Source organism: Mesoplodon densirostris, chromosome 9 (assembly GCF_025265405.1).
Source record: "Mesoplodon densirostris isolate mMesDen1 chromosome 9, mMesDen1 primary haplotype, whole genome shotgun sequence".
NCBI classification, from domain to species: domain Eukaryota; kingdom Metazoa; phylum Chordata; class Mammalia; order Artiodactyla; family Ziphiidae; genus Mesoplodon; species Mesoplodon densirostris.
The window spans coordinates 18,956,539-18,981,235 of NC_082669.1; the positions used below are offsets into that span (position 1 = coordinate 18,956,539).

The following is a 24,697-nucleotide window of genomic DNA, read 5'->3' on the forward strand; positions in this document are numbered from 1 at the left end:
CTCTGAGTGAATCACAGCCTAACCCTGACTAAATGCAGGGAACTTTCTCTCCCAGAAACATACTTTAAAATAGTATAATTTTGAAGTATACATTAGAGAATTAAATTATATTCCTATACCTTGAAACAGGGATAAGATTATACCTTCTTGATCACTAAGATGCTTGAAAAGATATAAAAGCTCTACAGTTTTAAGATCACTTCCAATTCCAGTAAAAATGCACCAGGTAATTCAGACTAATCCTGTCAATGGCAACACCTAGAAAAGCTGAATTATATATTTAAAAAACCTTCATGGTATCAAAGTGCTAACATGGCAGTGAAAACTCATGGGGGCCTGATCCAAATGCCCAGTTTCTTTTCAAGTCTCGTATTACTTCTTGTACTTTCTGGAGTTGACATGGAAAATTCTATTTGTTTTATTTGTTCACATTCTGAAATAAAGGAAGAGATAAATGAAAGTATATTTTGTAATGAAAGACATAAGGAAAAATAGGAGAGGGGGAAAATTAATATTATATGCTTGTGGTAATGTAAACAAGTTTAGGACAACAAAGATTCGAGAATACAATATATGATAAGGGAACAAATATATGTCATCACATAAGGCCATACATAAAAAGGCTCATAATTTTTAAAAGTAAATTAATATTAATTAAAATCATTAAGTAAATTATCATAGTAATGAATTTCTATCTTCTTTGGTCTATGAAGCTGATAGTCATATGCCATAAAAATTTCATACAAACTTAGGAGTAAATATTTGCAAATCATGTATCCATACAACTCAACAGCCAAAAACCAGTCTGACTGAAAGAAGGGCAGAGGAACTGAAAAGACATTTTTCAAAGAAGATACCCAGATGGCAAATGGGTACATAAAAAAGTGCTCAACATCACTAATCATCAGGGAAATGCAAATCAAAATCATAAAGAGGTATCACTTCACACCTGTTAAAATGGCTAGTAAGAAAAAGATAAGAAATAACAAGCACTGGTGAGGATGTGGAGAAAAGGGAACCCTGTGCACTGATGGTGAGAATGTAAACTGGTACAGCCACTGTGGAAAACAGTACGGAGGTTCCTCAAGAAATTAAAAACAGAACTACCATATGATTCAGCCATCTGAAGAAAATGCAATCACTATCTGGAAAAGATATATGCACCCCTATGTTCACTGAAGCATTATTTACACCAGCCAAGATGTGGAAACAACCTAAGCGTCCATGGCAAATGAATGGATAAAGAAAATGTGGTGTATATGTATAATGGAATATTATTCAGCCACAAAAAAAGAAGGAAATCCTGCCATTTGTGACAACATGGATGGACCTTGAGGGCATTACGCTAAGTAAAATAAGTCAGATAGAGAAAAACGAAAGCCCTTTGATTTCACTTATATGTAGAATCTAAAAAACAAAACAAAACAAACTCATAGATACAAGCTGCTAGAGGTGAGGGGTAAGGGGTGGGGGAAATGGGTGAAGATGGTGAAAAGATACAAACTTCCAGTTATAAGACAGTAAGTCCAGGGATGTAATGTACAGCAGGGGGACTACAGCTAACAATACCGTATTATATATGTGAAAGTTGTTAAAAGAGTAAATCTTAAAAGTTCTCATCACAAGAAAAAAAGTTAGGGTGTGCACCTGAAACTAATATAATGTTATGTGTCAATTATATCCCAATACATATATACAAACAAATATTTTAAAAATTTAATACGCACTATTAAGATTCAAGGAGGGAGATTAGGCCATTGGGAATTAAAAAGAAAAGCTCATTAACTCTCTTTTTCTGTTGCCAAGTTCCCAATTTGGCTTTGTGATAGATGGTGTAATTGGCCCCAAACCTTCATCTCTTTCTGCAGCCATATCCTTTGCTATTTAATATCGCACTGTGGCTGGGTTGCTTTGGTGAGCCAGACTTACGGGGCTATTTTCTCTCTTGTGCCTCTGCCTTCACCGTAAGATCAAGCTCAGAATAGCCTGCTGCAGGATTAGAGACATGAAGAACAGAGTATTAACTATGGTTAAAGCCAGCCCAGATCAGCAGCTGGCCTGGTGTGGAGTAAACCCAGCCAAAGTCAGCAAAGTCACCTAGCTGCCCCTCACAGGCCCCAAGAAGTACAAGCAATAAATGCTCATTACATGCAACTCAGATTTTGTAGATATTATACGACAATTTTGTGGCAACAGTTAAACAGACTTTTGCAGACTTTAACTGATGACTGCATTTTTAACTTTCTGCTGAAAATATTTCCTAATTACAACACCATTATTTGACGTTTCTCTCTGTCTTCACTATGGCCTACTGAATCTTAGACAGCATGACTATTTACTACTGACCTGACACAGCCCCCAGAAAATCAAGCTCTTACGAGCCGGGGAAGCAAGTCAGAGAGCTGTCTTAACGAAAAGAAGGAGTGATCCTAAAATACACCAACATAAGAAGAGAGGTAAGAAAGAGTGGAAAGCTGTCTAAAGAATCAAGAGGGTAGGTAACCCAAGGGATCAGTGTATTTGTATTACAGCTAAAGCACGTTTGGTTCAAGAGAATCTACCGATACGTTTCCTCTGCTTGCGCCTAACATAAAAACTCTTCCAAGTGATTTTATATTTTTTAAAAAATCTTCTACTTGAATGTTAATAACACAGGCTATTACCGAATGATATTATATGGAGCAGTATCCAGGTAGACGACATTTAAATCTGCATTAAACAATCCTTTTAAAACTAAAAAAGTTAAACTCCTATGTTTCTATATCATCATTTAAATATCACACATGCAGGTTTTCTTCCATTGTAAGAATGTCAAGTCTCTAAACTACTTGTTAATTATACAAAGAATAAAGTGTATATTTACAAAGCTTTTAAAAAACCCTACTGTTGTCTAGAGCTACTGACCTCATCATAGACAGCTACTGACCTGCTCTGAAGCTGAAACCTCCCCTTAAATGTCATCCTTATTATTGTTTCAAATGGTCTGCAACCTAATTAAATGCCAATCTACTTTTTCACAATTTATAACGTTTGACATTTATACTGGGATTCTATATGTCATGCCCAGAAACCATCAGATAATAGTTATTATTAGAAAATGCCCTAACAATTTACCTTTTAAAAGGAATACTTACTAGTATTATTTGCCTATAATTTTGTTATCACAATAGTTTGTAAGCCTATATATTATCAAGGTATCACAATAATTCCCTTATATAATAATACTTTAATTTTCTTTTAACATATAGAGAGCAAGGAAAACACTGATTCAAACTTGTGGTAGCAAGGTCTAGTGACATTTTCTACGGAAGTTCACATTTCAGAACTATACAAATTACCAATATATCACCATTATATAATCAATTTGTTCAATCATAAAATATTATGATATATACATCTATAGGGGTGTGTGTGTGTGTGTGTGTGTGTGTGTGTGTATTTGGAACATAAAATTCTACTTAGTAAATTAATTATAAATTCACAGTTGCTGTCAAGACAAATGAGTAAGAATTCTTAAATGAAGACAGCCTAAAAAAACAATGATCTCATTTTCACAAAACAGCACCTTGGAAACATACTAAATTAAATACATGTTAAAGGAAGTAAACCCTAAGACTTATAACTCACATGTGCGAATTCAAGGCTAAATCCCTGTTATTTCTAAATTAAATCACTAAACCACCTAAACATCTGCTACCATCTGAATGTTCGTACCCTCCGCCCACCAATTCATATGTTGAAACCTAATGCCCCAGGTGGGGGGGGGGGTCTTTGGCAGCTGATTAGGTTATGAGGGCAGAGAACTCATGAATGGGATTAGTGCCCTTATAAGAGAGGCTTGAGAAGGCCCCCTTGCCCCTTCTACACTGTGAGCTTACAAAATAAAGACAGCCATCTATGAACCAAGAAAGGGGCTCTCACCAAATACCAAATCTGCTGATGCCTTGATCTTGGACTTGCCAGCCTCCAGAACTGTGAGAAATAAACTGCTGTTGTTTATAAGTTTAGGGCATTTTGTTACAGTGGCCCGAATGGACTAAGACACTATCCGTTAAGAATAAAGAAGTAAACTATGATACTTAAGTATACTATGCATGTATTAAAATAGCAGATATACATCTCTGTGTTATATTGTAAAGTGGGTAAGTAAATCACAAAACAATACTACTTAAGTAAAAAAGAAAGATGTATTTGTGTTGTGGTACAAGAGAGTTTTAAAGCTTGGTCTAGACTCAAATTGGAGTTTGAATGCTAGTTTTAAGACTTGCCTGTCGGCATTGCACTTTTAGCAGTCTATATCAGCCAGGCTACTAAGCTTTCTCAGCCTCAATTTCCACATTTTGTAGTGGCAGATACTGATACTTCCATTTCAAGGGTTGTTGTGAGATAAATGAGATAATACATTTTAATGCCTTGGCACAATCCAAGCCACTATAGATGTTTAATAATGGTAGTTATTTTTACGGCGCTATCCTAACCTTAAAAAATGAATTCTCTGGTACCATTTAAGAGTCAGGAAGAAGGATGTAAGGATTTGTCCCTATAGAGCTTTAGGTTTTTATGACACATAACTCTGGTGATTAATAACAAAGAAGACTTAGAAAAACAAATACATGTGTAATGATAAAATAATTTCAGATTATTATAAGCAAATATATGTACTATGTATATAACTCATATATGTTATATTCTACTATATCCTAAGACATTCAAATAATAAGGTTGAAAAGAAAAACATATAGCTTTTTTAGGCATATGAAAGAATATATCCGAAAACACGTAATGAGTTTAGATGGCCATAAAGACGGTCCACACAAAGGATCAACTTGAGAAATCCTTTTACCATCCTTTCTCCTGATGTGAACTAAAGCTATAGTTAAGCATGTTAAATGTTCCGATAGCCAAGAAACTTCCACAACTAACCTTTAGGAAAATAAATTTAGGATTCTGGAAAGCTGCTCATGCTACATTTCAAGTTTTGTATTTTCAAGTTGCCCTTTTAAAAAACACACTGTTGTTAAAATTCTAGCTTTCCTTTATTTCACATCTTAAACATTCATTAATGATCTGATTTCTGTCACTTTTCAACCTTGTGGACTTGAGACTTAAATATCTCACCTATAAAAAGAATTCTCCCTTTATAGACTTATACCAAATTACAAGTCAACATTTCCACTTACAGATAGAGTAGATATTCTACTTTAAAACATGTTTCAATCTTTCTCTCACTAAAGATTTAACACTTGGCTATTTTCTTCTAAATGTTTTCAGTGAAATAATTATAAAGGAAGAGGAATATGGCAAGATCAAAGAACAAAACTTGTCAAATTTAAAAACACAGAGGAGTGGCAGAAATAGTGTTATTAATAGCCAAAACACAAGAGATGAACATTAAAACGTTACTTGTCATTACTCAATAATATTTAAAATAATAAACATATGATGTTCTTTGAACTGTTATTTAATGCTTAGGCTTTCTTTAAACACTAAATTGAAAGTAGAAAAGTAAAACTACCTTAAAAAAAATTCACTTAAAAAAATTTTAAGAAACTGTGAACCAAGATGGCAGAGTAGAAGGATGTGCTCTCACTCCCTCTTGTGAGAACACCAGAATCACAGCTAGCTGCTGGACAATCATCGACAGGAAGACACTGGAACTCACCAAAAAAGATACCCTACATCCAAAGACAAAGGAGAAGCCGCAGTGAGACGGTAGGAGGGGCGAAATCACAGTAAAATCAAATCCCATAACTGCTAGGTGGGTGACTCACAGACTGGAAAACACTTATACCACAGAAGCCCACACTGGAGTGAAGGTTCTGAGCCCCACGTCAGGCTTTGCAACCTGGGGGTCTGGCAACAGGAGGAGGAATTCCTAGAGAATCAGACTTTGAAGGCTAGCAGAATTTGATTGCAGGACTTCACCAGGACTGGGGGAAACAGAGACTCTACTCTTGGAGGGCACACACAAAGTAGTGTGCGCACTGGGACCCAGGGGAAGGAGCAGTGACCCCAGGGGAGATTGAACCAGACCTACCTGCTAAGTGTTGGAGGGTCTCCTGCAGAGACAGAGGGTGGCTGTGGCTCACAGTGGGGACAAGGACACTGGCAGCAGCAGTTCTGGGAAGTACTCCTTGGCATGAGCCCTCCCAGAGTCTGCCATTAGCCCCACCAAAGAGCCCAGGTAGGCTCCACTGTTGGGTTGCCTCAGGCCAAACAAGCAACAGGGAGGGAACCCAGCCCCACCCATCAGCAGTCAAGTGGATTAAAGTTTTACTGAGCTCTGCCCACCAAAGCAACTCACAGCTCTACCCACCACCAGTCCTGGCATCAGGAAACCTGAAGAAGCCTCCTAGATAGCCTCATCCACCATAGGGCAGACAGCAGAAGCAAGAAGAACTACAATCCTGCAGCCTGTGGAACAAAAACCACATTCACAGAAAGATAGACAAGATGAAAAAGCAGAGGGCTACGTACCAGATGAAGGAACAAGATAAACCCCAGAAAAACAACTAAATGAAGTGGAGATAGGCAACCTTCCAGAAAAAGAATTCAGAATAATGATAGTGAAGATGATCCAGGACCTCGGAAAAACAATGGAGGCAAAGATCGAGAAGATGCAAGAAATGTTTAACAAAGACCTAGAAGAATTAAAGAACAAACAAACAGAGATGAACAATACAATAACTGAAATGAAAAATACACTAGAAGGAATTAATAGCAGAATAACTGAGGAGGAAGAAAGGATAAGTGACCTGAAAGACAGAATGGTGGAATTCACTGCTGTGGAACAGAATAAAGAAAAAAGAATGAAAAGAAATGAAGACAGCCTAAGAGACCTCTGGGATAACATTAAACGCAACAACATTCGCTTTATAGGGGTCCCAGAAGGAGAAGAGAGAAAGGACCCGAGAAAATATTCAAAGAGATTATAGTCGAAAACTTCCCTAACATGGGAAAGGAAATAGCCACCCAAGTCCAGGAAGCACAGCGAGTCCCACACAGGATAAACCCAAGGAGAAACACACCGAGACACATAGTAATCAAATTGGCAAAAATTAAAGACAAAGAAAAATTACTGAAAGCAGCAAGGGAAAAACGACAAATAACATACAAGGGAACTCCCATAAGGTTAACAGCTGATTTCTCAGCAGAAACTCTACAAGCCAGAAGGGAGTGGCATGATATACTTAAAGTGATGAAAGGGAAGAACCTACAGTCAAGATTACTCTACTCAGCAAGGATCTCATTCAGATTCAATGGAGAAATCAAAAGCTTTACAGACAAGCAAAAGCTAAGAGAAACCAGTACCACCAAACCAGCTCTAAAAAAAATGCTAAAGGAACTTCTCTAATTGGGAAACACAAGAGAAGAAAAGGACCTACAAAAACAAATGCCAAACAATTATGAAAACGGTAATAGGAACATATATATCAATAATTACCTTAAATGTGAATGGATTAAATGCGCTAATGAAAAGACACAGGCTTGCTGAGTGGATACAAAAACAAGACCCATATATATGTTGTCTACAAGACACCCACTTCAGACCTAGGGACACATACAGACTGAAAGTGAGGGGATGGAAAAAGATATTCCATGCAAATGGAAATCAAAAGAAAGCTGGAGTAGCAATTCTCATTCAGATAAAATAGACTTTAAAATAAAGAATGTTACAAGAGACAAGGAAGGACACTACATAATGACCAACGGATCAATCCAAGAAGAAGATATAACATTTATAAATATGTATGCACCCAACATAGAAGCACCTCAATACATAAGGCAACTGCTAACAGCTATAAAAGAGGAAATCGACAGTAACACAGTAATAGTGGGGGACTTTAACACCTCACTTACACCAATGGACAGATCATCCAAAATGAAAATGAATAAGGAAACAGAAGCTTTAAATGACACAACAGACCAGATAGATTTAATTGATATTTATGGGACATTCCATCCAAAAACAGCATATTACACTTTCTTCTCAAGTGCGCATGGAACATTCTCCAGGGTAGATCACATCTTGGGTCACAAATCAAGCCTCAGTAAATTTAAGAAAATTGTAATCATGTCAAGCATCTTTTCTGACCACAATGCTATGAGATTAGAAATGAATTACAGGGAAAAAATGTAAAAAACACAAAAACATGGAGGCTAAACACTATGTTACTAAATAACCAAGAGATCACTGAAGAAATCAAAGAGGAAATCAAAAAATACCTGGAGACAAATGACAATGAAAACGTGACAATCCAAAACCTACGGGATACAGCAAAAGCAGTTCTAAGAGGGAAGGTTATAGCTATACAAGCCTACCTCAAGAAACAAGAAAAATCTCAAATAAATAATCTAACCTTACACCTAAAGGAACTAGAGAAAGAAGAACAAACAAAACCCAAACTGAGCTGAAGGAAAGAAATCATAAAGATCAGAGCAGAAATAAATGAAATAGAAACAAAGAAAACAATAGCAAAGATCAATAAAACTAAAAGCTGGTTCTTTGAGAAGATAAACAAAATTGATAAACCGTTAACCAGACTCATCAAGAAAAAGAGGGAGAGGAGTCAATAAAATTAGAAATGAAAAAGAAGTTACAACAGACACCACAGAAATACAAAGCATCCTAAGAGACTACTACAAGCAACTCTATGTCAATAAAATGGATAACCTGGAAGAAACGGACAAATCCTTAGAAAGGTATAACCTTCTAAGACTGAACCAGGAAGAAATAGAAAATATGAACAGACCAATCACAAGTAGTGAAGTTGAAACTGTGATTAAAAATCTTCCAACAAACAAAAATCCAGGACCAGGTGGCTTCACAGGCAAATTCTGTCAAACATTTAGAGAAGAGCTAACACCCATCCTTCTCAAACTCTTCCAAAATATAGCAGAGGGAGGAACACTCCCAAACTCATTCTACAAGGCCACCATCACCCTGATACCAAAACCAGACAAAGATACGACAAAAAAAGAAAATTACAGACCAATATCACTCATGAATATAGATGCAAAAATCCTCAACAAAATACTAGTAAACAGAATCCAACAACACATTAAAAGGATCACACACCATGATCAAGTGGGATTTATCCCAGGGATGCAAGGATTCTTCAATATATGCAAATTAATCAATGTGATACACCATATTAACAAATTGAAGAATAAAAACCATATGATCGGGCTTCCCTGGTGGTGCAGTGGTTGAGAGTCCGCCTGCCGATGCAGGGGACACGGGCTTGTACCCTGGTCTGGAAGGATCCCACATGCCGCGGAGCGGCTGGGCCCGTGAGCCATGGCCGCTGCGCCTGCGCGTCCGGAGCCTGTGCTCTGCAGCGGGAGAGGCCACAACAGTGAGAGGCCCGCGTACCACAAAAAAAAAAAAACAAAAACATATGATCATCTCAATAGATGCAGAAAAGCTTTTGACAAAATTCAACACCCATTTATGATAAAAACTCTCCAGAAAGTGGGCATAGAGGGAACCTACCTCAACATAATGAAGGCCATATACGACAAATCCACAGCAAACATCATTCTCAATGGTGAAAAACTAAAAGCATTTCTACTAAGATCAGGAACAAGACAAGGATGTCCACTCTCACAACTATTATTCAACACAGTTTTGGAAGTCCTAGCCTCAGCAATCAGAGAAGAAAAAGAAATAAAAGGAATACAAATTGGAAAAGAAGAAGTAAAACTGTCACTGTTTGCAGATGACATGATACTATACATAGAGATTCCTAAAGATGCCACCCAAAAACTACTAGAGCTAATCAGTGAATTTGGTAAAGTTGCAGGATACAAAATAAATGCACATGGGCCTCCCAGGTGGCGCAGTGGTTGGGAGTCCGCCTGCCGATGCAGGGGATACGGGTTTGTGCCCCGGTCTGGGAGGGTCCCATGTGCCGCGGAGCGGCTGGGCCCGTGAGCCATGGCCGCTGGGCCTGCGCATCTGGAGCCTGTGCTCCGCAACGGGAGAGGCCACAACAGTGAGAGGCCCACATAACGCAAAAAGGAAAAAAATAAATAAATAAATAAAATAATATAAATGCACAGAAATCTCTTGCATTCCTATACACTAATGATGAAAAATCTGAAAGAGAAATTAAGGAAACACTCCCATTTACCATTGCAACAAGAAGAATAAAATACCTAGGAATAAACCTACCTAGGGAGACAAAAGACCTGTATGCAGAAAACTATAAGACACTGATGAAAGAAATTAAAGATGATACCAACAGATGGAGAGATATACCATGTTGTTGCACTGGAAGAATCAATATTGTGAAAATGACTGTACTACCCAAAGCAATCTACAGATTCAATGCAATCTCTATCAAATTACCAATGGCATTTTTTTACGGAAGTAGAACAAAAAATCTTAAAATTTGTATGGAGACACAAAGACCCCGAATAGCCAAAGCAGTCTTGAGGGAAAAAAAACGGAGCTGGAGGAATCAGACTCCCTGACTTCAGACTACACTACAAAGCTACAGTAACCAAGACAATATGGTACTGGCACAAAAACAGAAACATAGATCAATGGAACAAGATAGAAAGCCCAGAGGTAAACCCACTCACCTATGGTCAACTAATCTATGAGAAAGGAGGCAAGGATATACAATGGAGAAAAGACAGTCTCTTCAATAAGTGGTGCTGGGAAAACTGGACAGCTACATGTAAAAGAATGAAATTAGAACACTCCCTAACACCATACACAAAAATAAACTCAAAATGGATTAGAGACCTAAATGTACAACTGGACACTATAAAACTCTTAGAGGAAAACATTGGAGGAACACTCTTTGACATAAAGCACAGCAAGATCTTTTTTGATCCACCTCCTAGAGTAATGGAAATAAAATCAAAAATAAACAAATGGGACCTAATGAAACTTAAAAGCTTTTGCACAGCAAGGGAAACCATAAGCAAGACGAAAAGACAACCCTCAGACTGGGAGAAAATATTTGCAAACGAATCAATGGACAAACGATTTATCTCCAAAATATATAAACAGCTCATGCCGCTTGATATTAAAAAAACAAACAACCCAATCCAAAAATGGGCAGAAGACCTAAATAGACCTTTCTCCAAAGAAGACATACAGATGGCCAAGAAGCACATGAAAAGCTGCTCAACATCACTAATTATTAGAGAAATGCAAATCAAAACTACAATGAGGTATCACCTCACACCAGTTAGAATGGGCATCATCAGAAAATCTACAAACAACAAATACTGGAGAGGGTGTGGAGAAAAGGGAACCCTCTTGCACTGTTGGTGGGCATGTAAATTGATACAGCCACTATGGAGAACAGTATGGAGGTTCCTTAAAAAACTGAAAATAAAATTACCATAAGATCCAGCAATCCCACTACTGGGCATATACCCAGAGAAAACCACAATTCAAAAAGACTCATGCACCCCAATGTTCACTGCAGCAGTATTTACAATAGCCAGGTCATGGAAATAAACTAAATGCCAACCGACAGAAGAATGGATAAAGAAGATGTGGTATATATATACAATGGAATATTACCCAGCCATAAAAAGGAAGGAAATTGGGTCATTTGTTGAGACGTGAATCGATCTAGAGACTGTCATACAGAGTGAAGTAAGTCAGAAAGAGAAAAACAAATATCATATATTAATGCATATATGTGGAACCTAGAAAAATGGTACAGATGAACCGGTTTGCAGGGCAGAAATTGAGACACACATGTAGAGAACAAACGTATGGACACCAAAGGGGGAAAGTGGCCGAGGGGTGGTGGTGGTGGTGAGATGAATTGGGCGATTGGGATTGACATGTATATACACTGATGTGTATAAAATGGATGACTAATAAGAACCTGCTGTATAAAAAAAAATGTGATCAAATGTATTCTATTGGAAAAAAGCAAATATAGACCATGTTTACTGTCTAAAAAAAAAAAAAAAAAATTTTAATTCCGTGACTTTCTGTTACCCTTTAGCATTGTAGGATGGTAGGCCTGAGTAATTTAGGGTCACAGACTATTTGACCAACAGCATCAATTCAATCCAGTGTTTTTGATATATTTTAATTTTGTTAAAGCCTTTTGCCATCACTGCCTTAACTGAAGTCACATGTTACATTTACCACTGCCCCCGCCTGTCACAGAAGAGTGATATATTTTCCATACATATGCTGGCTCTTCTTTATAATGTTGTTGTCAGGTGGGACCATCTCATAAGGATATTTTTTTCTGACACTTCCAGTAATTACACTGAACTCTACTGGATATAATACCGAATTTAATTTATAGCAATAAACCATGTTTTTAAAAGTAATAAGTATCATAATAAAGCTTCTATAAAAAAAAGTTTGAGAGAAAAATTAGTCATCTAATTATCTACAAAGAGCTTCCATGGTCTCTGTAGGGCCAGCTTTCAATAAACAAAGTTTAAAAAAAAAAGATGCTTCTAAATTATTTGTCAAGGCTGCAAGAATACTTGAGCAGAAAATAGCACCACATTAATATGCAACCACAATGGAGCCATCCATTGGAACTGAAAGCAGGAAGTCTCATGAAATGACTGTGAGCACCAAGGATCATTTTATGCACATTCCTTAAGTTCAATTTGTTACCAACCTACTCTAAAAATTATTCCAGAACCAACTAGAACTACTAGGATATAGGTAAAGCCAGATTACAACTGACCCTTGAACACATGGGTTTGAACTGGGAGGGTCCACTTACATGCGGATTTTTTTCAGTAGTAAATACTACAGTACTACATGATCCACAGTTGGTTGAATCCACCGACACGGAAGGTATGACAAGGAGAAACTACGTATACGGAGAGCTGACTATCAATTATACATGGACTTTTGACTGCAGGGAGGGTAGGTGCCCCAACCCCCAAGTTGTTCAAGGGTCAACTGTACTTCATTTTACAATGTTTCAATTGGAGCAGTCAGGGAAGCCAAACAACAACAACAAAAAAACATGGTTGGGGCCTCCCTGGTGGCGCAAGTGGTTGAGAGTCCGCCTGCCGATGCAGGGGATACGGGTTCGTGCCCCGGTCTGGGAGGATCCCATGTGCCGCGGAGCGGCTGGGCCCGTGGGCCGTGGCCGCTGAGCCTGCGCGTCCGGAGCCTGTGCTCCGCAACGGGGGAGGCCACAGCAGTGAGAGGCCCGCATACCCCAAAAAAAAAAAAAAAAAAAAAAAAAAAAAAAAAAAAAAAAACATGGTTGGTTATCCCTATAATGACAGTAGAGATACCACATTTTGGCACATTCTCTAAAATTAGTCCATCAATGACAGTTAAAGATGTACTAAAAGCCTTACTCCTTGGATTTCAGTTAGCATACATATCTAGTAGTTAAATATGTATGCTTACCTTTAGAACATTAATGTAGAGAGTTAAGATTATGAATCAGGAATGCAGTTATTATTTTAAGTATATGCAAACAGCTGTTTCAAAAAGAGTAATTTTGGAGCTAAACTTCCACAGTCTAGGGTTCGAACCTTTAGAAAGTAAATCAACATTTTTCTTTTACAGTTTTAAGCACTTCACTTCCTCCAATCATTTTCTAATGGTTCGAGTCAATTTCACACTAGGTAACAGCACATGAATGATATCTGGGGTGAGTGGTCTCATGACAGGAAATTTGATCAATCTGAAATAATTACACTTAAAAATATACATAATTTAGCCCATAAAGTAGCACATGCATTTTTTAAAAAGTCTTATAAAAAACCTGCCTGTATTTTGTAAGTGTAGCAATGGTAGGAGGGCCAATTTTTAAGAGGTAACATTTTTTTCTGGTTTAAAGTCATAAGAAAGTTTCAAATATTCACTATAAAATTTTCCAGTAAATTAATATTCAGTCAATTCAATATTTATAGTTAGTCAAGTACTGTATAATTAGTAATTTTAAACAAAATCATGAAAGTTTACAGAAGGGATTATCACTTACCAGCTGCTCCGATTTTACACCGTACAACTGGATGGTCTTTGCCACGTTTTTTGACACAGCTAATGTGAGGTCTGCATCAACAGCAGCTACATTTAGTTCACTGGAGAAAACAAAAACAGACTTTAATTATTAGCAACACAGTTCATCAACCAAGTAAAGAGCAACATATAAACTTAATCCCAATAAACAATGTGGTGATTTTTTTTATAGATTTCACTGGTTGCCTCCAAGAACTGATTGATTGCACTGTTTCATTTTCCCTCCTAAATTCAGCATTAGGAAAAAGTGCTCTAAGACTGTCTGGTTAATGACCAGTTTCTCATTAATAAAAGCACGTCATGTGTGAGTTCAGGCTGTGATTAAGGGAGTAAATTGTGTGCAGATTTTTCAAGTAGCACTCTTGTTAATACTGATAAGTGCAATTAGAGACACTGCATGTCACAGACATCTGCAAGGAAATTACAGCTCTTGAATGGAAGTGGTGACCTTGGAAGGACAAAGGCTAAAAATATAAATTACACGATACATAAAGATACTCAGTTCCTGTAGAAATTATGCCAATTCATGTTATTTTGATAAAATAGCTTTTTAAATATATCAAAAGCATAACAAGGATTTAAATTGAAATTTTAAAAATTTGGATTCTTAAAGTATTTCTTTGTCATGCTTATTTTCAATTTAACATTGGATTAATTGGGACATTTGAGGTAATTGCAAAAAAAAAGTTTTTACAAAGACCATGGAAAGTTAACTTTTTAAAAGTTAATTTTTAATTAAGAGTTAAAAATTGCATGAAAATGCATATACAAGTAGAAAGCAAAAAAAGTAATTATTGTCTCTCAAGTAGCAGAATAAATCTTGGCACTTACCAGGTTGCCTTTATGAAGAAAGTGAAGGACTTTAAAACAACATTAGTGCTTACTATGTGTGACAAAAATGCCCTTTCATATACCAGTGAGACATAATTTTATTAAAGTTCACTTTCACATTCTATTAAACAATTGGCGTAAGTATATAATTTTATTAAAGTTCACTTTCACATTCTATTAAACAATTGGCGTAAGTATGCTTCTTCAAGTCCCACCTTACAATCGATCACAGCATTGTCAAACTGCACCGGGGAATGGGAGAGATACCTCTTTAACATGTCCATAAATAGGTAAAGAGATCAAGTTCAATCCATGACCAGTTTTGTCACTACCATATGAAACAAATAACGGAGACATTAGGGTATAAACATCTTCAGTCAGGACTTTGGAAAGTCGAGATAACTGTGGAAAGATTTAGGATCAAAATGCTGGGCAATTTCGACGCTGTATTTAGATAGATACGCACATTATACCTGTGGCTTTTTAGTCGTACTCTCACATGCCTCAGAATCACCATCTTCAAATTTATAATCTAAAAGAATCTAGACTTTTATACCTTGGTTCTATATTGCCTAACTACTAATTTTACTCCTCAAAATGTTCACCTATAAATATATAGACCTACTGTTATGACAACTTGTTATTACGACAGGAACTGAGATAGTCTCAACTGCAGATTAACCTGGGGGGGTCCGTAAAATGTCTAAAAGCAACAGTATAATACATTGTCCGCAACCATTCAGGTGGCATCTCTGCTAGGATATCTTCCCTTTTGAGAGTTTTAAAAGCTGTCACATTCACTTAGAAAGCTTAAAATAGCAAACACAAGTAGACAAATCAGGATTATAATCCTTGTATGCCATGAAGTACTTTCTGGATTTAAGATAAAAAAAAGTTGATCTCCATGCTTTAGCTTCTCAACTGGTAAAATTATTTTTATATTAACTTTCCTATGTAATATTAGAAATTTACTATGGCATAAAGAATTAGGTTGTCTTACTTTGAATCCTTGACAAGATACAGAATAATGATAATTGACTATTTTTAGACTGTATTTAAATGGTTTTATTAATTGGAATCTCAGGTATTGATACTTACTACATGTGCACTCACTCAATGCAAAACTCTTGATTTAATTTCCAGACTAATTCTTTGAATAATTTGAGATAAATTAAAGATGTACTGCCATTATACATCACTAACAAATGTGGCAGGCATTTTATGGCATGCCACTATACGAAAATACATACCTTGCTATGGTTTTAATGATACCTTCAAGTTCATCGGCAGAAGGAGGGTTACGACCACCAGGGGGAAAAACCAAGTTGATCGGATCAAAGAGTCGAGATAAGGATTTTGATAGATAAGCAGCCTCATAGGGTTGTAGTGAGTCTTTCAAAGCCTTTCCTGGACTGTGGGAACAAAGTTTATTAAAAATGAACTTAAATTATACAAAACTAAGTGCTAGTGTATCAGGTGGTAAATGCCTTTCTTAAAAACATATCTCCTATATAAAATGTAACTCTATATGAAGAAAAGAAAAAAATTTGTTTAAAAATGTATAAATATATTTACATAATTAAATGCTTATTAAGAACATTTTAATTTATACAAAATTCCTGGCCATAAATGTTATATAATATGCACCAGTACCTACTGTAGTAAGTTTGTCGCTTGAAACTAAAAGAGTAACACTGTAGAATCTTATTAATTCTAATGGGGCCATGTCTTCACTTAGCATGTTTCTATAGAGCATACAAGAGAGGCAAGTCTGCAGAGACCTGCTCCCACCAGCTCAACCCTTTTCACACACAACAGCTGCCCTCTCATAAGCTCAGTGCCTAAGAGGGAAGTATACAGGTGGAGGATTTTATCAGCCTTCTGATGCCGAAACTGATACTAACAAGAATGAGGACAAAATAAAAAGTGCTTGTGCAAGTCCCACAATCACCCAAATACTCCCAATTGTAGTTCTAAGTTAATTTGTTTTACATTTTTCACAAACTAAAATCTAGACTGCTAAACACTTCTTCCCTCCTCCGTCCTCCTATGTCTTCAGTTATTTCTGTTGATTTTCATTTACTTGTCCAACTATCGGATCTTATATTTTACCTCTGACAATTACTATCAAATACCTATAACCACATAATTAACTCTGTATCTTCTCACATCACCCCTGTTTATGATCCTTCTACTGGCCTTTCCACTCTCTTAAACAAACAGACAAAAACAAATCCCCCTTAATCCTAAATGTTCATCTTGAAAACATTTAACCTACTCCTTCAGGTAAAGGAAACTTGGCTTTCTCCTTTTCCACCTTTGCTGGTCAGCTGACAAGACCTGGAGGTCAGAACGCTCCTGGCTCCTACATCACAATTCCATACTTATCTTAACACTTTCTCATTCAATAAGTATTTCACTCAACACATAGCTCCGGAGAATACTACGTGCCAGCCCTCACTGAGTGCCGGGAAGACAGAGACGCAATCTGCTTTACAGTCCAGTGAAGAAACGTGCAGGTAAAGTGTGAACTATAATAGCTTCCGTAACAGATGATGAGAGAAAGACCACAACGGGCACAGGGAAGAACCAGTGTCTAAATGTGTCTGAGGCAATCCTCTACTCAAGTCCACGCCAGCTATCTAAATGTCTTCCCTATTTTTGCTCCGGTCCTTTACGGACCTTAAGAAGCCTCTTCTCTCTTCTGCAGAAATTTCAGCACTAAATTATAAGCACTAACATTCTCCTTGTTCTCCAAGGATCCTTCCAGAAGGTCCTGCAGCTCTACCCCAACACCAAAGCTGCCAAGGCCCGGCTGGCTGTCTGCCAGCAGCCAGTCCTCAAGCAGCTCTATGCCAACATGTTGGAGAGGCTGGCTGAAGAGGAGAGCAAGACCAAGGCTGCGGTCGTTGCAGGAGAGCGGCCTGCGGACACCGAGCTGGAGGAGGCGCAGAAGACGACCCGGCAGGGGGCAAAGCACAGCCTCCCCCAGCCCTGCTCCAGCGGCTGCCTGCCTCCCCTGCTCCCTACCTTACTCCACCCTGTTAGTTTTGGAAAACCTGAAGAATCTGGGGGGGGGGGGGGAGGATCCTTGGTGATTACAATGTCAAAACAAACAACTTTTCTGAAACCTGTCCTGTACTAGAAGTCTACTTTCATTTTAGCTTTACTATGGCGCTTCCATGTTTGAGTCATCGTTTTGAACTGCTCCACCTCTGACGTCGCCAAGCTCTAAGACAACTTTCCACGCCCCCACTTGCCGCCATCTCCTTCCCGTCTACAATTTGCCAGGTACTTCCTAGATGCGGGAAATGTAGCAATGAAGTCAGTTGGAAAAAACTCCCTGTACCCTTAAAGAGACTTCTGAGAACACAATATTGTAAATCAACTCTACTGCAATAAAAACTAAAAAAAAAAAAAAAAAAAAAAAAAGACTTCTGAGAAACACACAAAAAAAGAAATAAATTTTTTAAATGAGTTAACTACGGAATACAATGGAGAGTAAAAAATTCTAAGAGAAAAAGGAAGCCAGGAAGCCAGAGACCGTTTTTTTTTTAAATCCAATTTTACATAGGGTGAGGCAAGGGAAAGCTTCCTGAGAAGATGTGAGGGAAAAGATGGAGCAAGTTATATAGATTTCCAGGGTAGGCGCTTTCTATAGGGAGAGAACAAGTGCAAAGGCCCTGAGAAGGGACTTAGACCTGGCTGCGTTTGACAAAAAGTTAGAGAAGCAGGCACTTAAGTGACAGAACAGTACAAGATGAGGTCTAAGAGAAAACAGATGCAACAAATCATACTGAGCTTTGTATATCAATGAAAGGGCTAGTTTTTACTCAAAAGAACTTGCTCTTTGACCTTACAGTGATCAGCGCTATGAAACCCTATGCTCATCCTCCACTGTTTCAAGGTGCTCTCATTAGCATCCTGATTTTTCTAATTTACCTTCCTTTCAAAGCTCTTACGAAGAAAATCTCAGTTAGATGGTCTCTGTATCTGCTGCTAAGCGTTCCACGTATTGCAGAGAAAAAGTAAATTGTTTCTATTAAATGTTTATGCAAACCTCTTAATTTCAAGAGACCTGAAGCTCCAGGTATTAAAATTCTACTTCTGCATCCCTTCACTCTCCACAGCTGGCCATCTGCCTCAGCTTTACACTAAGACCAAAACCAGTGGCAATGATCCTGATACGAGCTTATTTCTTCCTTTGTAACTTCACCTACCCTCGGCGATTTTCCTCTTATCCCCAAGAAAAAGTAGCTTTATTCCTTTGTTCATATCAAAACCTCTCAGAAGAATTACCTACCTCCTTCTTCCCATTCTCTTTTTTTAAAACTGCTTTATCAAGATTTAATTTACATTCAATTCAACCATTTAAAGTGTATAATTCAATGGCTTTCAGTATATTCACAGGTATGTGCAACCATCACCGTGCTCAATCCTAGAACATTTTTATCACCTTCAAAAGAAACCTCATATCCTTTAGCTTTAATCTTTTACCCCCCCTCACCCCATTCCCAGCCCTAAGCAACCACTAATATGCTTTATATCTCTATAGATTTCCCTATTCTTAACTTTCACAGGAATAGGATCATACAGCATATGGGTTTTATATCTGGCTTTTTTCACTTAGCATAATTTTTTCAAGGTTCAGTTATGTTGTAGTCAGTTCTGCATTCCTTCATTCATGTGTGGATATATCACATGTGGTTACCCATCTGTCTGCTGATGGACATTTTGGGTGTTTCTATCTTTTGGTGATTATGAATGCTGCTATAAACATTCATTACAAATTTGTGTGTGAACACATTTAAAAAAATTTTTTTAAACCTGCTTAATATGCTTTGTTTTTATTGTGATAACATATACATAACAGATGGGTGCTGTGCACAATAAGGAAGCGCCCACCTATTGATCTCTGTCTGAGGCTTCACGTCAGCTAACTGGCAGCTGAGGGCAGGATGAGAAATGCTGCACTTCTGCTCTTCTTAGGAAGAAAGCCCTCCAGTTAGGAGTGGTGGGGGAGGGAGCCCTTTGTTCTTGGCTGTCACAGTCCTGAGTGGAGCCTATGCCTTGCTGAGCTGGGAAGAGGGAGGGAGGAACACCAGTCTTGGTTCTAATATCACAGGCTCTTATGGAATTCTTTCTACTGAATTTTCATAGACTTTCTTGAGTCGATGATTTTTCATTTTCTGTTTGCTTTTAAAACCATTTCCAGACACTTTAAATTGTTTGGTTTTTTTTTTTTTTTTTTTTTTTTTGCGGTATGTGGGCCTCTCACTGTTGTGGCCTCCCCCGCTGCGGAGCACAGGCTCCGGACGCGCAGGCTCCGGACGCGCAGGCTCAGCGGCCATGGCTCACGGGCCCAGCCGCTCCGCGGCATATGGGATCCTCCCAGACCGGGGCACGAACCCGTATCCCCTGCATCGGCAGGCGGACTCTCAACCACTTGCGCCACCAGGGAGGCCCTAAATTGTTTGGTTTTTAATAGTTTTCACCAGATTCACTGTGGGGTGGGTCAGCGGAGTGGGGACGGCTGTCATCCCAGAAGTCAATCTCCTCCCATTCTGTCTTTCATCAATCCTAATAATGCTTTCGTATCCACCATTCCACATCTAGGCCTTGAACAACCTTATTTTGCTATATCTAGAGGTCACTTCTCAGTCCTAAGCTTCTTCAGCTTTTCAAAAGCATGTGACACAGTTAACCATTCCTCCTCTGACTGAAATGAACTCATTCTTTGGGGTTCCACATAACTTTCAGTTTTCCTCCTATCTCACCATTGTTTTTCCTCTTAGTCTTGCAGGCTGCCACTCCTCTGCACAATCTATAAATTTTGGAGTGCGTATCTTGGGCCAAAATTCCCTTTTCTCTTTATATATATCTTCCCTATGGAATCTCCTCCAGTCCCAGGATTTTTAAAGATCTGCATAGTGATGACTCTCAAATATGTATTTCTAGCCCTGATTCACATTCAAGTACCTTTTCAACAACTCTGTAACAACTCAATTTGCATCTCTGATTCAACAGTTTCAAAAGAAAAACCTTAACACTACTCGATGGGGAAGTCCCTGGCAGTACAGTGGTCAGGACTCCACGCTCTCAACATGGAGGGCCTGGGTTCGATCCCTGGTCAGGGAACTAAAATCCCACAAGCCGTGTGGCATGGCAAAAAAAAAAAAAAAAAAAAAAACCCACAAACAAACAAAAACGAAACAAAACAAAAAAACACTACTCGATGAAACAATGTCTTCCAATCATTAGGCTTCTCCCAACTTGTCCACGCATATCCTTGATTCTTCTTTTCCTCTCAAATGCGATCTACCAGCAAGTTCTGCTGGCTTGCCCTCTAAGCTATATCTCGAATCAATCTGACCAGTTCTCACCATCTCATCCACTTATCCTACTTCAAGCCATTATCATTTCTTGTCTGGATAAACAAAACAGCTTCTCTTTCCCTGTGGTGACACTCCCCCTTAGTTGTTCACAAGGAAGCCAGCATGCTAACTTTTAAAATGTTTATTAGTTCATCTCATTCCTCTGTTTAAAAGCAAAGGTTTCCAGTGTTTTGAATAAACTCTAAACCCCATATCATGGTGAGTAAAGCCCTACATGATCTTACGTTTCCCCTCCTCTCCGACCCAATTTTTTACCCCCCACTCTCCCTCATTCATTGTGTTCAGCTTTCTATTCCTCAACCTCCCCATCTTAATTTTCTCATACTCTAAATTTGCTCTTCTCTTTGCCTGCAAAAATCTTACTCCGAATCTTCCATAGTTGATTTCTTCACATTATCTCGATCTTGGGTCAAATGTGACCTTTTCATAGAGGTCTTCTCTAACCACCCTATATAAAACACTGTCACATTATCTTGTTTTATTTTCCTCATAGCAAGAACAGCTCTCAAAAGTTCAGCATGAATACTCAATGATGAAAAATGTTAACCTGGTTATTTGTGCCTTGATTCTATTCAGATTATTTATTCTAAGGGCTTGTTCCATTCATTATCTCTTTTTTTTCACTTTCTCTCTCCACTGGCTACTTCTATCTATAAAAACTCTCAGCTTTCCCTCTATCATTAAAAACAACAACAAAAAACTTTCCTTTGGCTCAGCTACCATGGTCAAATTTATGTTTGTTTCTTGCCTCACTTCTCAAAAGAATATATAAATCATATTGTCATTGTTTCCTTATTATATCCTCATTATTTTTTGGTTTCTGAGAAGAATACAGGTCATAAGTCCTCTTTCCCACCTTACTGAAGTCAGTCTCCAAAAGGTGATAATGATGTCCCAAAACACAGTGGTTTTTTTTCATTCTGATTTTTTTCTCTACATTGCATTTACTGCCTTTCCTCTATCCCCACGAGTAACATATGCTCATTTTAATTAAAAGCAGAAAATACAGAATAAAAACTCTACCTCTTGGACATAAAACACTATTACCTTGTGCTATGTATATTTCCAGAGCTTTTCAGTGCCAACATATGAATCTAAAAATAAAACTAAGCCAGAAATACATACATACGCTATTTTGTATACTTAAAAAAAACCTTAATGCATTACAAGATCTTTGAAGATCAACAGATAACTTTTCAGTCTTCTTGTCCCCTCTTTCCATTAGCCCTCACCTAATCTCCATGTTTAGCATGAAAGAGTAACTGAAGAGAACAACAGCGTCTCCTTCTATCATACCAGCCTACCCTCACGCCACTTGTTTTCCCAGTCAAAACTTTTACGTCCTGTATTTTACCAGTCAGAACTTCTTACTACAGTGGATACAATTCAGCTATAAGTATTCAGAAGAAAAATTTGTTAAGATAAACATTAAAATAGCACTCATAAATCTAACCTTTTTCTTACAAGGTCAGTGATCAGAATCTACTGTTACTTGAGTCAGTCTCATCACAATAAATGATTCTAGTGTTTAAAGATGGTGTGCAAGCCAATCAATTGATTTGGTGCTCAAAGAGAAATGTGAAAACAATACTCTTTTTCAATTTAGGAGGAAAGCTGGCTTGTTTAAGCTTATTGAGATGGTATAATTTTTCTGATGTGGCTTATAAATATGGCTACTATATACTGTACTTCATGAATAATCTAAGAGATTTTCAGGTTTAATTTTGACTGTACTTAGTTTTTTCCCACCAGACGGAGAATCTAACCCAGCATAAGATATATTTCCGCTATAGTTCCTGAACACACCATTTCCTTTTATATCACATTTATGCCAGTGGTCCATCAATAATGGTGCTGTCTGATGTAATTACAGGTTATCTTATAATATCAATTGAATGATAATGACCACATATGCTCATCTCTTAGCTTCTATTCACCTTAATTGGTGATATACTTTAAAATGAATCTTAATCAGGAACCAGGCTGCTCAACTAAGGATAAATTTCAACTTCTTCAGTTAAAAGTGTTGTGAAGTCTTTTAAAGTAAATAAATAAATAGTAATCATTACAAGTATTCACAAAGATTAGCGTTTTCCCATTTTCTAACTTATAATAAAAAGAAAAGACAAAATCCTTAACAGGCCAACAAACAGGTTTGATTAAACAAACATACTCATAATCTGGCTTCTTTGGTATGAATATGTCTTGTGTATCATCTTCCATGTGTTGTAAGTCAGCACAGAGGTCTGCAGTTCCACTTGAATTAAAATTTCCTTGAATACTTTGGCTGTATTGTTGAAGACGCTTCCATAAGTCATTATAAAGACGCAATAATTTAGGGTATTCTCCTTCAAATGCCTGTTTCAAAAACATAGAAGCTGCCAAGCAAAACAATAAAATGGATTAGATAAATGATAAAAAATAAAATGTAGCAAATAAAAATTTTTTTGTATGTGAAGATGGTGCCAGAAATAGCCTATACTATAGGACAAACCAAAGATGTGTTCTAATAAGGTCTTTCAAAATAATGCCAGTAACAGTAATTTTCCTCCCAGATTATTTACTGCACGTGATATGTGGACCATATATTTTGAAAATTAATCTATAAGGAAATAGACAAATCAACAATTACAGGTGAAGATTTTCTTTCTCTCAATAAATGATAAAACGAGTACACAGAAAATCAGTAATTGACATTTACACAATACTTTACCCAAAACAGCAAAGTAGCCATTATTTTCAAGTACACATGAAACATTTACCAAAACCAAAGATTTCTGATGCCAAGAAACAGTCTAAATAAATTTAAAAGGTTCCAAGTCATACAAAGTATACAAACCAAAACAGTTTTAGATTAGAAATCAGTAACAGAAATATTTTTAAAATCCTGGATAAATACCTGGAAGTGGAATTGCTGGATCATTTTTGTTTTTAATTTTTTGGAAGAACCTCCATACTCTTTCCTAGCGGCTGTGTCAATTTACATTCCCACCCTTTTCTCCACAACCTCATCAACACTTGTAATTTCTTGTCTTTTTGATACCAGCCATTCTAACAGGTTTGAGATTATACCTCATTGTGGTTTTGATTTCCATTTTGCTGATGATTAGTGATGCTGAGCATCTTTTCACGTACCTGTTAGCCATCTATCTGTTGTCTTTGGAAAAATGTCTACTCAGATCCTTTGCCCATTTTTTAACGGGATAGTTTGATTTTTTGCTATGAGTTGTATGGGTTCTATGTATATATTAGATATAAACCCTTTGTCAGGTATATGATTTGCAAATATTTTTTCCCATTCAGTAGGCTGCCCTTTCATTTTGTTGATGATTTCTTTTGCTGTACAGAAGCTTTTTTGTTTGATATAGTCCCACTTGTTTATTTTTCCTTTTGTTTCCTTTGCTTTTGGAGTCAAATTCGAAAGAAAATCACAATGAGACATGACTATATATCTGTTAGAATGGCAAAAATTTAAAAA

The 24,697-nt window shown here is 37.4% G+C and overlaps 1 protein-coding gene across 1 annotated transcript in view; it reads right to left on the minus strand.

The window, feature by feature from the left end:
- The window catches only part of COG5 (component of oligomeric golgi complex 5), a 283,477-nt gene that overhangs the window by 53,230 nt on the left and 205,550 nt on the right, over positions 1 to 24,697 (minus strand). The window contains exons 12-14 of the mRNA XM_060108035.1: positions 23,393 to 23,597; positions 16,075 to 16,236; positions 13,956 to 14,055 (exon numbers count right to left, since the gene is read on the minus strand). Coding sequence (XP_059964018.1) covers positions 13,956 to 14,055; positions 16,075 to 16,236; positions 23,393 to 23,597 — 467 coding nt within the window. The remainder of the gene's footprint in view (positions 1 to 13,955; positions 14,056 to 16,074; positions 16,237 to 23,392; positions 23,598 to 24,697) is intronic.